Below are 9,932 nucleotides of genomic sequence, written 5' to 3'. Positions count from 1 at the left end.
TGTCAAAGGAAAAAAAATTATAATTAAAACTCCAAAATAGCTAAAACATCAGCTGCAGGAACCAATAAAAGCAGCACACACACCATAGTGCCAACAGGTGTTGATCAGATCCTCTGGCCAAAAATCTTTTCTTTTTTGTTTTTTTGGTGTGTCCTTAAATGAAATCTTTATTGTGTGGTTGGATTTTTTTTTTCCTGAAATGGGACCACGGAAATGATAAGTTCCAAACTTTAGAACAAGCCAAGATAGCTGGATGAAACTTAGTCGTCCTTGAACAGACCCCACCACACACTCAGACAAAAACAGAGCAGTTCCATCTTCCATGATAAAGTGAACCTAGTCAAATTTAGGCATTTTGTACCAGTAACTGCAGTGGGCCTAGCTCACATGGGAACGACCAACAAGATGCATTAAAAGACAACAGTTTCGATTCAACACACCCGTCCACTATGTAACCATTACAGGACAAAACACTCACAATCGGATTACTATGCAACATGATAATGGTTGTAGAAACAGATTAAAAGTAACAATGACGGGAAAAAAACCACAAAGACAATACACCTAATTTATTTATGAGACAGTCACATTCTATATAAATCAGTAGCAGGATTGTGAGACTTTCCACGTTTTATTGAAGCCCAAATGAAGACCTGCTAAACTTGCTAACTTCCACAGCTACAGACAGGACGGAAAATACAATAACCAAGTAAAAAAAAGTTTTAGCTAGTGCATGTGTCGCCAGGCCTTGGGGATGTCGGGCATGCCAAGGAGGGGAGTAAGTTAGATTTCCCCCGCAAGAACAAGGTGTGCTTGGTAGCGCTAAGTGGATGGAATACACTTTTGGCCTTGAACTTTGCTACTGGAACCAGATTGGAACATCCTGCTTTGGCATGGTATCCATCCCAACTGCTTGTAGATCTTCCTTATATTCTAAAGAAGACAAATCGAATGGAGACCCAAACATCAACTGGAAGTTATTGTTATTGTGGTTGGTCTCGAACGGAGAATTCAAGCCATTAAACCGGTCAAACTGACCTTCCCCTTGTGGAAACATCTGATTATTATGGGTCATGCTGGAATCCTCGAAGAAGTTTCCCTCCATCATTACTCCTTGACCGCGGAAGAATTCATCCTGTTGCTGTTGGATTTTCGGCTGAAGAAGATTTTGACCTTCTGTAACTGGATTGTTACCGGGATTCTTATTCTTGTTGCATTGAATGTTGTTATCATATATGGACATAAGCTCACTGATCATTTTCTGTCCATCTTCTGGAACTCCAAGTCCTGATAGATCAAATGATGTTGGAGCAGAAATAATAGTTGGTGCAGCTGGATTTGATTGCGCAAAAGGTTGAGGGAAAATAACTGGTTTCACTTCATTAACATTAAAATCCGAACCACCAAACTGTGCAGAGGAGTTTCTATATGGACAAGTCAATTGATGGTTGTCCCTGGCAGTCCTGTCATGAAAACCCAAGCGAAGTTCACCATAAGGACACTGGAGGAACTCACAAGTGTAGATCTTGTGTTCCATCATGTTTAGATCATTGGATGGTTTCCTTTTTCGCATGAAATCCAAATTATTCATAACTTCTCCTTTAAGAGTATAAGGTGGTTGTTGGACGGCCCTCATTCTATCCATGCCCAGAATAGATGAATTGAGATTCTCAGGTTTGCGCTCTTGCACATCAAAGTTTGGCTCATCTTCAGCCCCTTCAACATCATACTCACTGCAGTCATTTATAACAAAAGACCCACTTCCTCCACCTGAGGACAAAGGTAGGCAGGAATCAGGGTAAAGCTCTCGGGCCAAGGCCTCCTCCTGGTTAATGATAGCAAGCCATGTTGCACTTTCCTTTGCTGTCATCTTGTCCTGCAAGCACTTCGACTGCCTTACAAGCTTGCGAATCTTGGCAATATCAGGAGACATATGCTTGATTACTGCAGTAAGAACCCCCACTTTCCAAGCCTTCTTCAAGTCATGAGGTTTCTTATAAGGAGGTGGACCTTGCTCTTTGGACAATCCCAGTTGTGGCCACCATTCCTCATTTCCAGTAGGCCACCATGGTGGGGGAACACCTTTCTCTAAAGGAAATCGCCTCTGAGGAGGATCACAGTGTTGCATCAGTGCAGACAAAAGAGAACCAAGAGTTGTATCTTGAAGTTCTTGCAAGGTGTGTGGTGTTGGGCCGATTGAGTTACAGCCATCATTCTTGCCAGGAATCGAATTATCTGCCTGGTACTTTGCAATAACCGCGGGACCATTACGATCAAACCTGACTTTATCCTTCCACCATTCTCGAAGATTGTCAGATGCCCCAGTTACCGGTTTTCCCTTTTCTGGAATAATCCCATAAACAAAACCTTGAGCCTTACACACTTCCATCATCTTCAACATGTACTTCAATATTCCATCCTGTGCCCTTGACATCTTCTTTCTCCTTGCCTGTTCTTGGGACTGGCGCTGTTTGGCCATATCAATCCCCTCCTTGCCCTTATTCTGTTCTTTACGCCGTTTGAGAAGCATTTTGTCCCTCCACATCCTTCTCTCAAGTTCATCCATATCAATTTCTTCATCAGTATAATCATCCTCCACTGTCGCCTCTGGTTCAGTTTGTGAGGCCGCCACATCTTTTTCCCCAAGGGGAGCACTGAAGAAATCCATATCACCACAAATCCCCATCTCATCAAACATCATCATTATTCCAATATACGAGTCCAAATAAGTCCGAAACTTGAGGAAATCTCTGAGTCAACCAAAGCTTCAAGTTTCTTCTAGTATCTGTTAGCCCTGATAAAACTTCAAATCATCCAATAACCAAGGCCTTTGTTAACCTGTATATAAAAAATAAATTGGTTAAAAGAAACCCTGCAATGGCCATAAAATTTCTTAATAAATAGCACTATCTAACCAGTGAACAGATATAGACAGTCTAACCATAAATTTAACTCAAAAAATATAAAGCATTAAAGACCTGGCTCCAACAATTTAAAATCTACAAGCCAAAGCAACAAAAGCATAAACAAAGATTTTCAATTTCCAACAGAAATAGATTATTAAGTAATCCAAATCGTAGATTTCGCAAAAACAAAAAGAATCTAAGAAAATTGAACAGATCAAACTAGCCTACAAATAATATCAGCTGATAACCTTTAAATTTGAGAGATAAATGTCCAAAATCAATTCTGACTCATAAATCTTAAATTTAGGAACAAAAGAGATTTAGAAAAAGAAAAAAAAAAGGCTCCATCATATGCATGTCAGATCTCCAGACAAACAATTTTTCGAAAATGAAAATCTTCAAATGAAGAAGTTAACGAAAAGATAGAACTAAGCTCAAAATGATAGGATCTGATATAACCAGGACCTCAGCTTTATCAATCAATAATCAAAACCCGTGATAGAAAAGTAGCAAACCCCAAAGAGACAATCAAAATCCAATCAGAAAAGTACTCCAAAATGAAAATAAAAAACTTCAACTTTTTCAATCAGTAATCAAAAACAGAATCAAAGAGGTAGCAAACACCCCAAACCACGCAATCAAAACCACTTCATTTTGGCGAAAAAATATTCAACTTTATCAACAATAATAATAAACCCAAATCAGGAAAAAAAAAACCCCAAACCAGACAATCAAAACGTCAACTTTATCAATCAATAATCAAAACCCAACTCGGAAAATTATCAGAAGAACCAAAACAGACTATCAAACCTCAAACTTATTAATTAAAAAAACCGATATCAGAAAACTAGTACAAAAACCCAAAGAAAGTACTAAAATCAACTCAGCCACAGAGAGATCCACTCAAAACCAAGTCCACAAAGCTTTACCAGCACACAACCAAGATTTTGGCTTACTTCACAAAGCTCACAGAAGTCACTTCTGCAACCCACGGTACACTTTGAGAGGAGAAAAATAAAAAGAAAGAGAAAGAGAAATGGATGGAGAGAGAGAGAGAGAGGGAGAGGAAGAGGAAGAAAGAGATGGAATTTTCCACTACCCCGAGAGAGAATTATTGATGAGAGGGTGGCTGCTAGCATCCCCTGTTGGTGATTGTGAAAGGCAATAGATTGGAAGAAAGAGAGAGAGAGAGAGAGAGAGAGAGAGAGAGAGAGAGATTGGGAGAAACGACAGGGGACTTGTAAAAACACTATAAAAAAGTGTAATAAAATAATAAAAATCCAAGTTTTGGGAACGGAGACTATGGATTAAATAGTAAGGAAAATAGAAAGCATTAATTCAATAAAAAAAATTGAATAAAAAAAGGAAACAACAGTGAAAAGAGAGGAAAGTAAATGAAGGTCAGATTAATCCAATCTCATTCTTGGGGTAAACGTTTTTTTCTTTAATTAATAATTAAGACAATGAAAAATGGCAGAGTGGTGAGCGTGTCAAGCCAGGAGGCAGCTGAGCAGTCACCAATTATTTCAGGCCTTTGCTTATGGAAATGCAGGTTAGTTGGGGTTGGGAACCTGGGGGGCATTTGTCTACATCCGTTGTTATCTTCTTTCATTAAAGGAGTTACTTTTATTTTATTTAATTTTTTTATTCTTTTTCTTTCTTTTAGCCATGCTGATAAATTAATATGTTCACACTATTATTAATTGAAAACAATTCTTCAATTAATGGATGGTCCATTTCTTTTTAATTTTATTATTTTTTTTATCAATGAAAGAGTTTTGTTTTACTTGAAAAGTTGAAATAAAAAAAAGTTTTCTTTTTTTTTGTTTGAAAGGTTAAACAACAAAAAAATGTTGCTATTAATTATATTATAAAAAAATATAATTACCAATAAATTGGTTCAATCGACGAAAAATCATATCTTTTGATGTAAAAATTTTAAATTCAATTTCAATTTATAATTATTTATTAAAATTATTTCGATAAATTATCGAATATAATATATCTTATTTTAATTTTAAAAATTAAGTAACTTATTTATTGTAGGATTTTTTATACCCAAAAATATATATGTGATTTAGTTTTGCAAATGAAAAAGTGACATTATTTTTAAAATATTATTATTTTGGGAGACATGTCATTCTTTTAATGTAAAAAAAATAATTTTCTCTCATAAAATTTTTCTCTTCAAAAATCTATATTCGTGAAAAAAAAAAAAAGAACTATGTGAAGTATAAGGTTAGAAAATGGTTGAATAAATAATCAAAATCAATCAAAAGAATTGTATTTACATTTTCTTAAATGAGGTTGCCCATCATTTTCTCCACATTAAGAGAAAGAATATAATTTTCATCTCTAGCCCAAATTAAAACCACTGTCCATAGCTAGCCCATGGCACAGGCTCGCCTTAATTGGCTTATTCCTAACCCAACGCCAACCCAAGGCAACAAACATTGAATTGATCAGAATGAATCTCCAAGCCTAAATCAGATCAAGAATACAGGTCAATCATCATGTACATTTGCAACTAATCCATACATATGTCATAACTCTTAATTTAGCTTATAAAATTAAAATTGTTTTGTTATTAATGAAAAAAAAAACTCAAAATTACTAGAAAACAAGTTTAAACTTATGATTGATATCCAAACTCTTATTTGTTGTCATTTGAGCCAAGTCGAAGTGGCAAAAAGCCTAATGCATAAATTAGCTAAGTACTTCTGAAATGGCATCCAATTTTTTTGATTCAATGGCAAAATGCATTAGTTAATCAGTCTAAGTTCTGTTTGTTTGCTGTTAATCCGCAAGCAAGAGCAGCTCTTGGTATTTCACCAACATGTTGAACACCTTCAGCAAAAACAACTCCCATTCCCATATGCAAATGTGGCTCAATGTGACAATGAAATGCCCAAACTCCTGGATTATCAGCAACAAACCTCAATGCAGTCCATCCATATGGGAAGATCACAGCAGTGTTTCTTAATGGTGGGTTCTTCAAGTTAAATTTCTTCTCATCTTCTTCTCTGAACTTCCCTTCTCCATACCCCAACACCCAAAAATTATGACCATGCAAATGCCATGGATGTATTTCACTAACATCCTTTGCTAATGCATTGGCATTTTGAAGTATCACATCAATAGTGGTGTTTAAGTTAATGGTGTAAATCCCATTTCCATAAGTTGAATTGGGGTTCACTGGAGGCTTCATAATATCATAACTGTTATCAATGTTGTCGGGAGGGCTTTTCTGATCAAAAGCATTGTTGAGGCCATATTTAATGGACCCCAAATAAGGAGTTGGAGGCAAAACCAAGGAAACATTGTTGATAGACCACTTGATGGACCCATTGATTCTGTTCTGAGTGTTGAGAAGGATGATCCGACGATGATGAGTTCTTGGTGGCTGAGGGGATCCCATCAGGGCAAATATACTTTTAGTAAACGCTTTGCTGTGATTATAATCATTCCATGGAGGTGTTACAGGGGGTTGAGAGGTAGGGAGTTTTGATGCAGAAGTGGGAAAGTAGTTCAAAATGGTGAGGGCTTGAGGGGTTTTGGGTTCTCTTCCTCTTACACCAACTGAAATCCAATAATTATTGGAGGAGAGTTGGTCTGTTCTTAACAGAACTGAGTAGCTCTCCCCTGAATAAATATCCAAATCATCAACTGCAAATGGTTGCACATAATTTCCATCAGCTTCCACCACCACCATTTTGTGACCCTGCAACAAAATTTTGTTAAACTAGAGAAAAACACTTTGTCAAACAATTTTTTTTGACTAATTTCTTTTATACACATTTCTCTTCTATATTCATCCAATGTGAAATTTTATTTTCACATCCAAATGGCTCTACTAAGGTGGTGGAGATAGCCCAGTGTCCTAGTACATCATGTTAGCAACTTTTCCGCTAATTTTTGTTGGCAGTTTAGAATGTTATTTTAGATCTAGAGTTTGGAAGCAAATCACGTTAAATTACTGTAATATAATTAACTAATTAAAATTTAGTATTTTATAGAATTTATTAAAAATAATATATAAAGTTTATATTTTACTATGATTGGTTAATTGTAAGATTATAGAAAAGAGAATTGTCGGTAAAATGCTCCCAATCTAGAAAGATTTTATATCTCACATTGAATAGAAATAGATTTAATTTTGCATATTAATTTTATTCATATTTTAAATAATTTAAATAACAAAAGAAATATAATTATTTAAATGAATAATTGTGTTTGAATAGAAATAAATGTTTATAATAATTATATAACAAAAAAGTTATAATTATTTAAATGTAAAATGACATGGGCATTCATCAAAATGATATTACTATTTATCAATTATAGATAATTCTTTATGCATAACTTTTTTTTATTACTTTTTCTTGAAAAATTTTAAAAATTTATTGTATCTCAAAGATATAATTATTTTAAAAAACATAATGATGTTCCATTTACATTTTCAAACTTATCCAACTTATATATATACTAGGTTTAATTTTTTCTGAGAGGTTAACCTATTCTTGGATTGGATCTCCTCGTATCAAAATAACATTTTCAATAAATTATATGATTGATGAGAAGAATAAGAATATTACTAGAAACTTAAAGCATATTATAGTTAAAATAATATATGGTAGGTATAGGGAGATAAAAAGGAAAGATGCAATAGGAATAGGAATAGGAATAGGAATAGAAATAGGTATAGGTATAGGAATAGGTATTGTACTCACCTCAATGGCCAAATTGAGTGAAGCTAGAGCAGTGATGCTGGCAATCCTTAACCTGTAAGTTTTGTTCCGACGCACATGCAGGATTTGTGGTGCGCATTGCTCATTTCCTCTAAACTTGCATTGGCTGACAGAAGCATTGCTAAATTTTGCAGCCAATGAACAGTTGAATTGCCCTCTTCCATTAATCAGTAGAGTCTAACCCCAAAGAAAAAACAAACAGGAAACTAAACATGTGAGGTTTTCGTTATTGTAAATGGTCCAAAGATGAAAAGCAGGATGGCAAAAAAAAAAAAAAATGTTTTACAATTATTATTTTACCTACACTCTTGCCTTTATGTTTTTCTTTTATCCCCATTAATTGGAATAAGATGGCAATATGATAATGGAAGTTTTTTTTTTTTTCAAATCAAGTATTGAAACCATGAACTACAATGTTCTGCACTTTGTTTTGTCACTTGGTGTTTGTAATCATCATGGTCGGCATCACATCAGCATCTTTATGATTCTTGTTCTATTTTTATAGCTTAGTGCTGCAATATTGGCAGTTAGATTTGCACTAATTTAGCCAACCAATACCTGGGGTTCACCGATCCAACGGAATGGGTTGGAGGAGAGGCCAACTTCTTGCTCATGAACACTTTGGTGCCACCAATCACTGAACAATAGGTTGAACTCACCATCATAATGGAATGGCTCTTTCTCTTCATCTGCTACGTCCACTATAAGGGACCCATACAAGCCTGCTGATCTTTGCATTCCATAGTGCCCATGATAAATGTATGTTCCAGGCTGTACCATTGAATTTCAACACATTATTTTTCATACCACTGTGTATTATTAATTTAGTATATGCTATAAGCATTCACCAAAAAGATGACTTAAAATAAGTTTGTGTTTCCAACTTGGATCTAATTCTGAAGTTTGAACTTCGTTCATTGAAGGATGAAGATCAGAGCTCCCAGGAAAAGAGAAAAAAGGAGAAAGATTGAGAGATTACCCTGTCAACTGTGAACCTGTATTGAAAAGTTTCTCCAGGGTTGATAGCACATTGTGAAATGGAAGCAGTCCCATCTGCCCATGGTGTTCCAATCTGATGAAAACAACATTTTACAAATTGCAAAGAATTAACCATATATATTCTCGCACTACTTCACATGCAAAGATTCTTCCACAAAATATTAGCGTGGACATCAGAGAGAAAAAGAAAAACCTGTCTTATTCCATGCCAGTGTATGACAACTCCCTCAGTGTGAAGCTTGTTAGTAAGTTCCACAACAACAGTGTCTCCGGCTTTAGCCCTGATGGTCGGCCCTGGAAACTGGCCATTGATACCCATCACAACATGTTCCAAACAATCTTGAGATCTGTAAATGTATTCGACTTCCCATTTGAAATGCCTAGCCTTGGAACCCAATGAAACATGGATCAAAGAAAAAACAAAGCACCAGAAAACAAGAGTCCTGGAGCCCCAAGACTTACAACCCATTTCTCAATATGGAAAACCAGGATATTGAGTCCCCTAGTGGATGGAAGTGATGGAGCTAAACTAGTTGTACTAATACTTCCAAAGCTAGCTAGCCAGCTATATATAGAGGCTCTGAAAGGGTTAGACTTGGGCTTTGAATTTTACTTCTTTAATACTCCTTGGAGCAGTTTTTACATGCAAGTGTGTGGTTACTTGGTAACGTGACCATGGAGGCCTTTGAGCACACAATTCTTTCACATCATGCACTCTTAATGCAAGTTATCGATCTGGTCTGCTCGTCATTTTCGTAAGAGAATTGAGAAGGTTTCCTAGTGAATTTCCCCCAATGATGAATTCGTACAAGAATATCTGCTCACACTTGATGCTAATCAATTGTTCTTTTAAAAAAACGTTAGATCAATTAAACAAGTCAAGAGTTATCAAATCAAATGATAAAAAAAGGGAAATCTACCTGCATCAGGCAAAGCAACCCGTAGATGTAGATCCTGGGTTTTTGCGGTAATAATATCGGGGCTAAAGCAAATTTAATAGTATGCCCAAAGTAACTGGCCTTAAAGGTCAAAACGTTACAACCAATATAACATGTCTTAATTATTTATGACTATCCCTTTGCTTTATTTCTAAGTCGTGTTTCCTGGACACCCTATTGACTTAAAGGATTTTTTAATTGAAAAAATCTCAAGAACCCCAAATTTGATCTAATGTGTATTTAAACTAAGGACAAGATAAAAGATTATAAATATTAAAATGGTAGGTTTGTCCTCCACCTCTTGGTCTAATGGCTAAAGAGGTTTTATGAAGATATAAAAA

General features: G+C 35.5%; 1 protein-coding gene and 1 pseudogene across 6 annotated transcripts; both read right to left on the bottom strand.

Annotated features, from left to right (window-relative positions):
- Window positions 1–406: 406 nt before the first annotated feature.
- On the bottom strand, window positions 407–4,188 carry LOC111303567 (protein ETHYLENE INSENSITIVE 3 pseudogene; annotated as a pseudogene). 5 transcript variants are annotated; one of them, XR_016326957.1, is made up of 2 exons: window positions 3,780–4,188; window positions 407–2,838 (listed from the first exon to the last, which is right to left on the bottom strand). The product of XR_016326957.1 is annotated as a protein ETHYLENE INSENSITIVE 3 pseudogene, transcript variant X4 (transcript). The 5 variants fall into 5 exon arrangements; XR_016326954.1 differs by having other exon boundaries at window positions 3,836–4,188; XR_016326956.1 differs by having other exon boundaries at window positions 3,847–4,188.
- Window positions 4,189–5,464: 1,276 nt separating this feature from the next.
- On the bottom strand, window positions 5,465–9,243 carry LOC111304305 (L-ascorbate oxidase-like). Its single transcript, XM_022900846.2, has 5 exons — window positions 8,847–9,243; window positions 8,634–8,726; window positions 8,213–8,425; window positions 7,637–7,831; window positions 5,465–6,627 (listed from the first exon to the last, which is right to left on the bottom strand). Exons 1-5 carry the CDS (start codon window positions 9,120–9,122, stop codon window positions 5,677–5,679), a joined length of 1,728 nt encoding a protein of 575 aa, XP_022756581.1. The 5' UTR covers window positions 9,123–9,243; the 3' UTR covers window positions 5,465–5,676.
- Window positions 9,244–9,932: the final 689 nt, after the last annotated feature.

This window comes from Durio zibethinus, chromosome 13, assembly GCF_047325235.1.
Source record: "Durio zibethinus cultivar Kanyao isolate XHJ-2024 chromosome 13, ASM4732523v1, whole genome shotgun sequence".
NCBI lineage: Eukaryota > Viridiplantae > Streptophyta > Magnoliopsida > Malvales > Malvaceae > Durio > Durio zibethinus.
Note: the sequence above shows the minus strand (reverse complement) of the source record. Positions and strands in the feature narration are given on the sequence as shown.